The following is a 13,018-nucleotide window of genomic DNA, read 5'->3' on the forward strand; positions in this document are numbered from 1 at the left end:
TCTAAAATGTTTTAACTTGCAACTATTCATTCATTTGAAGTACTGATTAAGCATTCACTCGTGCCAGGCATTATGCAAAAAAGAAAGCGCTAAATGGATATAGTTAGTCCCTGCTCTCATGGAGCCTACTACGTCAACCACAGTCTCTCAGCCTATCAGAGCTGCTGGCTCAAGGGGCAGCAGCAGAATCACAACATTTCCTAAAAGCCTTGGGCTAGAAATCAGAGGAAGAAAAAGGTGGAAAATGGTGACCTTTTTGGGTCAAAGAGTTTATATTCTAGCACAGTACACTTTGGATCTGTGGTTGGGGCTATGATTTTTTTTTTTTTTTTTTTTTTTTTTTTTTTTTAGAGACAGCCCTCACACATGCAACCAGGAGAGAAGTAGAGAAAGAAAGAGGGAGAGAGAGAAACCCAAGCAGGTTCCACACTGTCAGCCTGAGCCTGAGGTGGGGCTGGATCTCATGAACCTAACTGTGAGATCATGACCTGAGCTGAAATCAAGGGTCGATGCTTAACCTACTGAACCACCCAGGCAGCCCAGGGCTATGATTGAAGAGCCCGTGACCTTGAAATACCACTCGCCCTATTTTGGCAGCTCCTAGTAATACGCCTCCAGGACTTTCCAATGGTTTTGGAAACCTAGTTACACTTCAGCACAACACCACAACAACTAGATGCCTCTTTGACTTAGAAGAAAACAGCAATTAGTTACCAACAGAGCTGTGGAAGCCAGGGGTGGAGAGCTATATATAGTCATGCTTCTTATTCTCTAGCTGATGAGTACATGAGTACATTCGGTTGGCAGAAAGAACACAAGTCTAGAGGCAGACAGACATGAGTTTGAATCCCAACCTTCCCTCCCACTTACTGCTGTTGGTGGGTAGGTTTCTAAATCTCTTAAGCTCAGTTTCTTATTCAATAAAATGGGAATGGTAATACATGATAGAGGTTTTGAGAAGATTCGAGAGGTAATGCATTAAAAAAAGCACCTCTTTTCTAATTTATGATAGATCTGATGATGACACTGATGCTTCTGAATTATTTCTGCAGACTGCTGGATCCCCAACTTCACAAAAGGCTTACTGGAAAGAGAGGAGATAAATTCCCCGGGTGGCTTGCTCCCTTTCAGGAACAAATAAACTGGTGGCAGAAAGCTTGCCTCCCAGACTGAGACACCAGGGTGATGGGTTCTCAGGGTTTTGACTGCCCAGGGGTACCCACAGCTGGTAAGACCTGAAACATACAATACTTTTCACCTGGCAAATTCCCCTGCAGAGCCCTCATTCCCCAGGGGGGCATTAACCAATGATAAGCCTCAGAGCACTCCTGACTACACTCAACACCAGAGACACTCCAGTAGCCTTGCCTCCTTCGCAGTCTTACAAGAACTCCCTATCCCCACCTCGTGTTCAGAAGCCCATTCAGTTGGTCGGCCAGCACTGGCTCACAGTGAAGACAGGGGCCTCTCCTGACAGGGACAGAACATGTGAAGAATCTGATGATACATGTGGAAAAACTCAGGAGCTTCACCATTTTTCTAGGCCAGCCCCTCTCACCTTCAATTCTGCTTAGATAGGTAAAAAAAACTTCACATTGCCCATGTCGATGGATTCAATCCATTAACAGTTGCACCTGTCAAAAAATGTCACCTGCACTCGATAGTAAATTTCCTTCTTCTGGTTCCCCGCTTCTGTCTTTTACCCCAGAGTTGCCTAAAGTTTCCTGTTTTTGTCTTTTGCATCCCACAATCTAGTTCAAGACTGGTCTGAGGAAGGAGCATGTAGAATATGACGGACAAATCATCATCCACTAAGCAAAACCCTATCACTTCATCAACTCATTCTTTCAGCAACTCCATACTGAATACCTACTTAGTGCATGACTGACTGTTCTAGGGGTTGGAATATGTAGGCGACCAGAACAAAGATCTCTGTTGAGTTTCATCAGCTTTACACCTGCAGTGACTAAATAAGACCACTTGGCCCTGTGCCTATACAACTCTGACACCAATTCTGAAGTGTGTGCTTTTTCCACACCATCAGGCAATTAACTCAATTCTGACACTATCTACCTGGAGACAGCATCAGCTCCCACAGGTTGAGGGCTCAGTCTTCCTGCCTCCTGCCCCTACTTCAGAGGCCAATCTCAAGTCCAGCAGTCACCTGTGCTTTCGACCAGCTCTTGGAGGTTCTGACAACCCTCTTCTTGGGCTGGATTAATTGCGAGAGTGCCTCATGGAAATCAGAGGAACATTTTATTTACTAGATTACCAGCTTATTATAAAAGGATATAACCTTGGAACAGGCAGGTGGAAGAGATGCATAGGGCAAGGTATGTGGGAAGGCGTGGAGCTCCCACGGATACACCACCTCCCCTAGTCTCCATGTGTTTGCCAACCCAGAAGCTTTCTGAACCCCATCCTTTCGGTTTTTACTGAAGCTCCTTTTTTTTTTTTTTTTAAATGTTTAGAGAGAGAGAGAGAGCACACATGAGCAGAGGAGGGGCAGAGTGAGAGAGAGAATCCTAACCAGGCTCCCCACAGAGCCCAACGTGAGGCTCAAACTCATGACCTGGGAGATCATGACCTGAGCCAAAACCAAGGGTCGGATGCTCAACCGAATGAGCCACCCCTGAGGAAGCTTCTCTTACACAGGAATGATTGATTAAGTCATTGACCACTAGTGATTGATTCAACCTCCAGGTCCTCTTCCTCCTCCCCTCCCAAGAGGCCAGGGGGATGGGCATGAAATCCTAAGCCTCAAATCATAAGGTTGGTTCTCCAGACAACCAGCCCTCATCCTTAGTTCTTTCCAAAAGTCACCTCATTAACACCATTATCTCCTGCCCCCTCACCAAAAGAAATTGATCTATGATCCTACAGCCTAATTTAATATCAAATGTTGCAACACCCAGTGAATAATAAATGGTTATCAATTATGACTGACTGGAATCCACTTACAAATGCCCAAGGTCTTTATATAAAATTCCTTTAATCCCACTCTACAAGAAACACTCTCTGTTATAACTTGTTCAAAGTACCTTTTATGAAGGGTAAAACCCTGTGAGGGATTCAGAGCCAGGCTTTCTTTTCTGGCCTGGCAGATTCAGGCAGATTTAGGCAGACAGTATTATACTAAACCTGGTACAAAAAAATTAAACAATCGACAGGGTAAATCAAAAGACCAATTTCAACATTAGGATTTGCCTACTTCAACTAACCCCACCCTTTCCGATCATTCCTTTATTTAGCACTTGTGAACATAGGTGTGCCACACTTTATGAAACTCTAAACCCACAAAACAAACTAGGGTAATTTTCTGTTTTTGAGGACTGTCAGTACTGAAGGTATGATCTCCTTTTTGTAAATATCCATTTAAAAATGCATGCTCAGGGGCCCCTGAGTGGCTCAGTTAGTTAAGCATCCAACTCTTGATTTTGGCTCGTGGTTTATGAGAATGAACCCTGCATCGGGCTTTGTGCTAACAGCACACAGCTTGCTTGGTATTTTCTCTCTCTCTCTCTCTCTCTCTCCCCTGCTCATGCTTTTTCTCTCAAATAAACACTAAGAAAAATAAAAATGCATGCTCAACCTTGGGACATTATACTAAAATAAGGGAAATAAGCCAAATACTGCATGATTCCGCTTATATGATATCTATTTTAAGTAATGTCTACATCCAACATGAGGCTTAAACTTACAACCCCAAGATCAAGAGTCACATGCTCCACCAACTAAACTAGCCAGGTGCCCCTGAGATATCTAAAATAGTCACATTCATAGAACCAAAGAACGGAATAGTGGTTGCCAGGATCTAGGCAGGGGTGGGAGAGGAATGGGAAGTTACTAATCAACAGGCACAAATTTTCAGTCAAGCAGGATGAGTAAGTTCTAGAGATCCCGATGTACCACATTGTACCTATAGTCAATAATACCGTACTGTATGCTTAAAAATCTGTTAAGAGAGATTTCGTGTCAAGTGAAAGCTTTAAAAAAGCATGTTTTAGCCTTATGGAGATAGACATCATAATATCAAAGTGCACACTATCACCTTCAAGTTAGGTTGACTTACATGTTCCTAAGTAATGGTTTTCAGCCTAGATAAATACAGTCTTCTGAGCAGCCTGTTTCTCAGGCATCTTAAAACCTCCACTTCTGCTGGCATCTCCAATTGGCACCATACAGCACAGTTCACAGCGACATTAATAATCAAGAACTTTACTAGGTACAATCTTCCAGTTATAAAATAAGTAAGTCATGGAGATGTAATGTATAGCATGGTACCTATAGTTGATATTACTATATTGCATTTTTGGAAGTTGCTAAGAGAGTAGATCTTAAAAGTTCTTATCACTGGGGCACCTAGGTGGCTCTCAGTTGGTTAAGTGTCTGACTCTTGATTTCAGCTCAGGTCATGATCTCACAGTTCATGACTTAAAGCCCCACATCGGGCTCTTCACAGACAGCACAGAGCCTGCTTGGGATTCTCTCTCTCCCCCTCTCTCTGCCCCTCTACCGCTCATGTGCATGTGCTCTCTCTCTCTCTCAAAATAAATAAACATTTTTTAAAAAGTTCTTATCACAAGAAAAAAAGATTTGCTACTATGTATGGTGACAAGGTTAACTAGGCTTCTGGTGGTGATCATTTCAGTTACACAAATACGGAATCATTATGCTGTACACCTAAACTAATGCAATGTTCTATGTCAACTATACCTCAATTTAAATAAAAAAGAAAAGAAGGGGTTTGTCCTGGTAATCAACCCTTACTACCTACCCAACTCTGATTGGTGAGAACCACATGCCTATACCACAAGAACCCAGTTACTTTATCACAGAATCCATACACTCAGCAAGAACACTGGAACATGTGCTCCCACAGGCCCTGGGGCAAAGGGAATAGTAAGCTAGAAAGAATTTTTCCTCAAGTGAACTCTTCCCACGTCTGCGTAGGCAGAGAACTGAACCGCAGATACAAAGCTCCCAGAAGGTTCTCTTTCACCTTGGCTTTCATCAATCTTTGCATTTCTCCTCGGTCTACATTTGATCATGAGAGAAGTACTACATTTTAACTTTTCGGAGATGCCAAAAGCTGAATTCAAAGATCATCTACTTTTCTGCCCTGAGAAATGACTTAATTGCAGTAGGCAATAAGAGATTACTATCTTTAATTGAATTCTAGGAAAAAAATAGAGGATTTCTTTCAGCTTCCCACTTTTAGCATCTAATCTAATACCTTAGTACTACAGTTTTGTTTTTTGTTTTTTTTTGTCTGATGGAGAAAAATAAAGATGAATTTAAAGATGGAATCATATTATTAGAGCTACACATGCCTCTTGACCTGGTTTAGCCATTAGAAGTTTAGTAGCAACCCTGGTCCCTCTTGCTTCTTTCACTATGAACTAAAGGAGATCAGAACATGCCACCCCAAAATATGCTATTTTGGCATACAGATTTTGAGCTGAAGATAATTAAGAAAGAGCAAAGGAGGACCTCTCTGCCACCTCCCTTTCCGCTTAAAAGCAAGGCAGAAATCTCCCTTTGTGAAGGTGTCCCCGACCCCTCTCCTGTACCAGGAGGAGAACCCTTATCACTAAAAATGGAAAGACAGCAAAGCAGAATCTGCACCAAAAAAACCTTATTAAAGTAACCTTTATCTTCTATTAGTTTCCCTCACATATTTACCTTCCCACAATTTACTGTTCCTAGAAGCCCAAACCCCCTTTCCTTTGTCTAGTCACTTCTCCACAATTTATCACGCTTTCTTATATTGATATCAAGCTCCCAGGCCTAAGTGCTCCTTTTCCCCCACTACTTCTCTGTGACAGTCCCACGTGCATGAGAAATAAACCCCTATTAATCTGCTTCTTGTTGGTCTGATTTGCAGATTCCAGCTATTGAACCTCAGAGGATAGAAGAAAAGTTTTTCCTCCCCTAGACAACACAATATGGGGCAAAGTCATCTCATACCTGAACTTAACAGCTTAAAAAATTCTGTCAAAGAAAAGATGAATTCTTAAGTACATGAACACACATCACTCATCTTGAAAATAGAAGTCTCCTTGGAAGGGGCCTACTCTATCAGATCACAGAATTAAAAAGGGGGAAAAAAAAGCCTCCTAGAAAAGAAAGAAAGACTGGGCACCTGGGTGGCTCAGTCGGTTGGCTGTCTGACTTCAGCTCAGGTCATGATCTCACGGTTCGTGGGATCGAGCCCCATGTCGGAATCTGCTCTGACAGCAGGGAGCCTGCTTGAGATTCTCTCTCTCTCCCTCTCTCTGCCCTCCCATGCTCTCTCTCTCTCAAAAATAAACATAAAAAAGATTTATAATAGAAAAGGAAGACTGAAGAAGAGTCAGAAAATCAAGATAAATAGTCATACTGTATAGACAACCTTGGAGGCATAAAATTATGAAACCAGGAAATGACTCCAGGACCAAATTAATTGTCATCTAACCCACACAATTATCAGGATTCACCAGATTCATCCTAATGCTTCATACAGTCCCTTCTTTGTATGAAGGCCTTACCATTGTGTCTGGCTCATGTTACGCCAAAATCACAAAATCAGAATGTAGCTCTTTAGGGGCGCCTGGGTGGCTCAGTTGGTTAGCGTCTCACTCTTGATTTTAGCTCAGGTCATGATCCCAGGGTCATGGGATCTAGCCTGCATTGGGCTCCACTCTGAGCATGGAGCCTGCTTGAGAGTCTCTCTCTCCCTCTGCCCCTCTCCCTGCTTGTGTTTTCTCTCTCTCTCAAACAAACAAACAAACAAACAAACAAACAAAAAATAGAGTACTTTAAAAATACATCTTTGAGGCTTCACCCTACATCTACTAAATCAGGAGCTATGAAGTGAAGACCTATGTGGTAGACTATTTAACTAAGTGTTTTTGGAGTAAATGATGTTTGGTTCCTAAGCAGGAAGGGTCATAAGTTTCCTCCCCTGTAGTAAAGAACAATGCCTAAACAGGTTCAACAAGTCACAGTTTACTCCACATAAATACACCAAAGCTATAGTTTCTGATGGCTAGGCCACCAATTCCAGAGGTTATACTATGCTTGGTTTGTTTTCAACCACATTTTAGCTGGCACTCAGCTTCTCAGTAAAGTGAGGTTGCTGAACCAGAACAATGTTTCCCAAATTCCTACAAGGATCTGTGTAAGTCTAATCCTTTTTTTTTTCTTTTTAGTTTATTTTTTATTTTGAGAGAGAGAGAGTGTGTGCAAGTTGGGAAGGGGCAGAGAGGGAGAGAGAGAGAATCCCAAGCAGGCGCCACACTCAGTGTGGAGCCCGACGTGGGGCTTGAACTCACAAACCATGATATCATGACCTGAGTCGAAGTTGGACACTTACCCAGCTCAGCCACCAGGTACCCGTGTGAGTCTAATCCTTAAAAAAATGAAAATAATAGGGTCCATGTAGGGTTTCATAAAGCTAAAAGTATTCAATTTAAAGCACTGTCCTTTACTTGAAATTATAAGCTTCCTACTTGTTATGAAAACGTCATTCTTGATTAAAAAAAAAAAAAAAAGATAGTGATAGAATTTTTTTAAAGGCCATTACCCTAAAAAAATTAAGTCAGCAAGCTTATGTTTGTGCTATTTTTTTTAAAACAACGATAGTCTGGGGAGCCTGGGTGGTTCAGTCGGTTAAGTGTCCTGACTTCAGGTCAGGTCACGACCTCACAGTTTGTGAGTTTGAGCCTCAACATCGACATCAGGCTCTCCACTGACAGTGCAGAGCCTGCTTTGGATCCTCCCTCTCATCCTCTCTCTGCCCCTCCCCCCTGGCTCGTGCTCTTTCTCAAAAACAAACATACATTTAAAAAAATAAACTAAACTACAGTCTGACTGGATTAGTGGATCTCCAAAATCACTTCTAGCTTTATCACACCAAGTCTAAACTTCAGTGCAGGAAGGTTTCAAACAGACCAAAACAAAACAAAACAACAAAAAAGCCCTAAAAACAAAAACTTGTTTTTTTAAAAAATTATTACAAAAATATTGCATGGAACTACAATGTAAGCTCCATGAGGACAGGGATTTTTAACTGCTTTGTTTGCTGCTGTGACCCCAGCGTTTAAAAAGGTACCTGTATACCTGGAATATGAATTAATAAATGAACAAACAAAAATAAAACAATTAAAAACAAAACACAATCCCACTATCTACAAGAAGACTAATTTGAAACTTCAGTGTGAATTCATCTACCGCAACTTAAAAAATTCACCAAGCTCCAGAATAAAAATATTTTATTTAGGAAAAAAATGGTTAAGGACACTTCTACTTGACTTCTCCAAGGGACATCTCTCAACAGTACCACTACCATAAACGCACTTTTATTACTGAGTCACTCTCATGCTCAAAAACCCCTCCACACAGTTCACTGTGCTTCCAGAAACTTCATTTTTTAGAAGTAAGCTCTATACCCAACGTGGGGATTGAACTCACCACCCCAAGATCAAAAGTTACATGCTCTAGAGGCACCCAGGTGGCTCAGTCAGTTGTGTCCAACTTCAGCTCGGGTCATGATCTCATAGTTTGTGAGTCTGAGCCCCAAACCGGGCTCTGTGCTGACAGTGCAGAGCCCACTTCAGATCCTCTCCCTCTCCCTCTCTCTCAAAAATAAACGTTAAAAAAAAAAAAAAAAAAAAAGTCACATGTTCTACCAACTGAGCCAACCAAGCCATCCCAGAAACTTCTTTTTTTACTACAATGTACTCATCAGCTTCCTATGTCTTACTTCTATTCTATTAGATACCCTGTGTGCCAATCAAATTCAATTACACAATATATCCTGCCTCTCTGCCTTTGCCTCTGACCCTACCCTGTCAAACAATGGTATTTATCCGTTCAAGTTCAGAAAGACACTCTCTCCTTCACAAAATCACTCATCCCATGGTGCCCAGGCAGAAGTGATGATTCCAATTCTTCTCTCAACTACTGTAACTTTTTACCATCAGGAGCAATTAACACTGACCACCTCACTTTGGAGTTGACTGTCTACATTTTGCTCCCCCACCATTTTGCAAATTTCCTGTGGGAGGGGACCTTTATCATACAAATGTTTGTATCTAGGGGTGCCTGGGTGGCTCAGTCGGTTAAGTGTCCAACTTTGGCTCAGGTCATGATCTCATAGCTCATGAGCTCGAGCCCCACATCGGGCTCTGTGCTGACAGCTTAGAGCCTGGAGCCTGCTTCGGATTCTGTGTCTCCGTCTCTCCCTGTTCCTCCCCTGCTCACGCTCTCTCTCTCTTTCAAAAATAAATAAACATTAAAACAAACAAATGTTTGTATCTACCCTATTCTCTTGCCAGCCTCAATCCAAGTACTTAGAACTCAGAACACAGGAAATGAAGACATGAACAAATGAAATGATGTGCTTCAGAGGGCCTCCATTTCCCCTACGCCCACTTGGAAATCACTGGACATCAGAAGTTTCTTATTGCAACTATGGATAGCCCAGATAACTGGAATTCTTAAATCTAAACTCACATCTTGTCGTTATATCTTCTCTGATATTCATCACATACCTACACCCTTCCTTGTAATTCAAAACCGAAAGCCAGTTTGAGAAGAACCCAAATGGAATGTCATGAAAATGTGAAATGAGATTGCCCCCAAGATACCAATGTTTACAGGAAAATAAAACTTGCTGCAGCTGAATGACAGAAGCAAGGCCAGACACGCTATAAGGAGGAAGTAAATGGCCCATTGTCCAGAGCTGTCCTTCGCCTTGCTCTTGGAAGTAGTTCACCTCTTACTGTATTCATATTCCTAACCAGAACCTAGAAATGGGGCGAGCCCCTTTTTGACTAATACCAGTGGAACCAGGCAATGATGATGGATGCCACAAGCTGATCATGACATAATACAGAAGGAAAACTTAGAAAAGAGATACGAAGATGAGAAGTTGTCAAGTGCTCGCACCACCTGTCCAGGGGGTCTCACAGTGGCACCCCTCAATCTTTCTGCAGAGACAGACTTCTAAGGGAGTCTGGACTAAGATGTCAAGGTCCAAGTTGACAATCCTTTCCTCCATTCCCACTTTCATTTTGAACATGAATGTTTATTTTTTTATTTAGTTTGGGAGAGAATGAGAGAGGGAGCACACATATGTGCGCACAAGTGAGGGAGGGGGAAACAGTGAGAGAATTTTTTTTTTTTTAACATTTATTTATTTTTGAGAGACAGAGAGAGACAGTGTGAGCAGGGGAGGGGCAGAGAAAGAGGGAGACAAAGAATTTGAAGCAGGTTCCAAGGCTCTGAGCTGTCAGCACAGACCCAGGGCTCCAACTCACAAACCGCGAGATCAGGACCTGAGCCAAAGTCGGAAGCTTAACGGACTAAGACACCCAGGTGCCCCAAGAGAGAGAGAATCTTAAGCTGGCTCCATGCTCAGGGGAGAGCTGGATGCTGGGCTCCATCTCACAACCATGACATCATGACCTGAGCCAAAATCTAGAGTCCGATGCTTAACCTACTGAGCCACCCACGCGCCCCTTGAACTTGAAAACTGCTTACAGGACAATGGAGTCAGCCCTTTCACAAACTGTCAATTTTGAGTTTCATTTATCACACATATGATTATTGAGCAAGATATTTCGTTAAGGTGATATGAGGTACACAAACACGTGAACCCATCCCTGCCCTTAAGGAGTTCCCAGTATGGTATAATTTAAACATCAGTCTCCAAAAGAATGTGGAGAACCCATCCCCAACCCCAGGTTACTCGTGGATGCAGAATTTTAAATATTAACAGCAAGTTCCTCCCCCAAGTTTTGTAATAGAAAAAGCCACACCAATAGCATGGGGGGAAAAACAACAACAACTATTTTTAATGATAAAGCTTCTCAGTCATAAGATTTACAACCTTCTTTTTGGGGAGCAGTTTTAAAATCCCTCCCTGGCCCAACAAGACAAAATTCTGAGAATTTTTGTAAATCCTACATTAAGGTAACCTGTAGGCAGTGGTTGTCAACCTTGGCTGCAACCAGAATCACCTGTGGAACTTCTAAAAATCCCAAAGCCCAGGCTGCACTTCAGACCAGTGAAATGAGAAGCCAGGGGCGTGTAACCTAGGCAGAATTCTTCCAACTCCTTAGGTGATTCGAAAGTGCGGTAAATCATTTTGCCCCTGAAGCTGAAAGGAGAGGATCAGGATCTGCATTCCTCAAGGGATGCAGTCCCAGTCCCCAGCCAGCTGCAAGAATACAATACTCTTCCACCTTGAGGAGTAACCACCTACGGTTAACACTGCACCTGGGCAGAAACAGACCTAGGCTCAGCTGTGGGAGGTGCAAGGGAGCCCTATTACACTTTTCTCCTTTAAACCTGCTGGGACCCTGACCTCAGATGCGGGTGGGAAAGCGGAGAGCGCGGCGCTGGGGACCCATCTCCGGACGGACGGACAGCACCAGGAAAAAGGACAGGCTGCCCCAGCACAGCGACGAGAAAGCCGGGCTGCGGGACGCGGCGCTGCGGACGCAGAGGCGCCAGGAGACGCGCGGGCAGGGACCCCGTACTCACGCAAGTGCCGCCCAGCTTGTGGCTCTCCACCACGGCGGCCCTGGCGCCCAGCTCGGCCGCCCTGCGCGCGCTGGCCAGCCCGCCCGAGCCGCCCCCGATCACCAGGTAGTCGTACGAGGCCGCGACGTCTGCGGCGGGCGGCGGGTGTTGCGGCTGCGGCTCCTGCCTGCACGCCATGGCGCGGGAGAGGGCGCGGGCGGGCCGCGGCTGAGGCAGCGGAAAGCGGGGGAGGAAGGCGCGCGCCGCCCGCCGCCAGCTCGGCCCCGCGCTCGCGCTCAGGGACCGGGGCAGCAGGGCCATGCACGCGGAAGTGCACGACGGGGGTGCCCCGCGGGCGGTCCCGAGTAAGGGGGGTTGCCGCGCCCCGGGCAAGCGCAGCCTCACGGTGACTAAGCACCCGGTCCGGTCGCTGGGGGGAGGGGGTTTAGGGGAGGGGTGGGGCTCCCTGGCCACGGCCCGGCGGGCACCGAGGGGGACCCGCCCCCTCCCGCCCCCCTGCGCGCCAGCCGGCAGGCCCTGCCCACAGAGAGCGGGTTAGGGAGATCTCCGCCTTCACCGCAGCACCTAGGATCCCCGCACACGAAGGGCATCAACCGAATGTACGTTTCTGAAGGCCGGTGGGGCGAGGAAGGATGAACGCCTTGTTTCACTCGGCTTTTCCTGAGCGGGCACCTTAGAAGTTGCCAGTGGCGGCAACTTTTCAAGGAAGGGAGGTTTGCCCTTCACTATTTTGGAGATAGTGTTCTCAAAGTTCGAGTGTTGATTCCTGGGCCTTAATCCAGAACTACTAAATCTCTGGGGGCCAGACCCCAGCAATCTACACTTTAAGCTTTCAGGTGATTCTAAAGCACATTTAGTTTGGGAAACATTGGAATAAATATTTTTGTGAGTCACAGGTTAAGCATAAAGGTAGCACTTCACTCCCTAGCAATAGAGACTGGAGTGTCATTTTAGAATAGCTTGAACCACCAGCAACACCACAGAGGAGTAAGTGGGCTTTAAATTTGAGTGGTGGTAGTCCACCGTCTGCAAGGCTGTGGCCCAGACCACCACCCGCAAGGCTGAGAGAGCTCGTTGTAGGTCCAGGAGTGAAGGTCCATGTCACAGAGAAGTGAGCCCAGCACACGGAAGGCGAATGGGAGCTAAACTGCATTCCAGTTAAAATGGTATCCAGTTCTTTTTTTTTTTTTTTTTAAGCTTTTTTTCCCCCGATTAAAAAAGTAATATTGGGGAAGAAAGGAAAATTCTTCAGTACAATGCCACACAATGTAGAAGGAGCAACAGAGTTAGAAAAATCAACATTTTACAACTATTCATAATGATAATTGTGTGATTAAACATAAGTGAATGTTAAAACCACCTGGGTGAAAACTTGATTGGGGGACAGGGAGGAGCTTATTTACACAGTCTTAGAATATGTCCCCACAGATTCCTATTGATCACAAAGGGGAAAAAAAGTAACATTACAGGGACCCAGACACCACCA

The 13,018-nt window shown here is 44.5% G+C and overlaps 1 protein-coding gene across 1 annotated transcript in view; it reads right to left on the minus strand.

The window, feature by feature from the left end:
* Positions 1-11,940, minus strand: part of GSR (glutathione-disulfide reductase) — a 45,153-nt gene extending 33,213 nt beyond the window's left edge. The window contains exon 1 of the mRNA XM_042934455.1: positions 11,533-11,940. Within this exon, the coding sequence (XP_042790389.1) occupies positions 11,533-11,832 (300 nt within the window). The 5' untranslated portion in view covers positions 11,833-11,940. The remainder of the gene's footprint in view (positions 1-11,532) is intronic.
* Positions 11,941-13,018: the final 1,078 nt, after the last annotated feature.

Source organism: Panthera leo, chromosome B1, assembly GCF_018350215.1.
Source record: "Panthera leo isolate Ple1 chromosome B1, P.leo_Ple1_pat1.1, whole genome shotgun sequence".
Taxonomy (NCBI): domain Eukaryota; kingdom Metazoa; phylum Chordata; class Mammalia; order Carnivora; family Felidae; genus Panthera; species Panthera leo.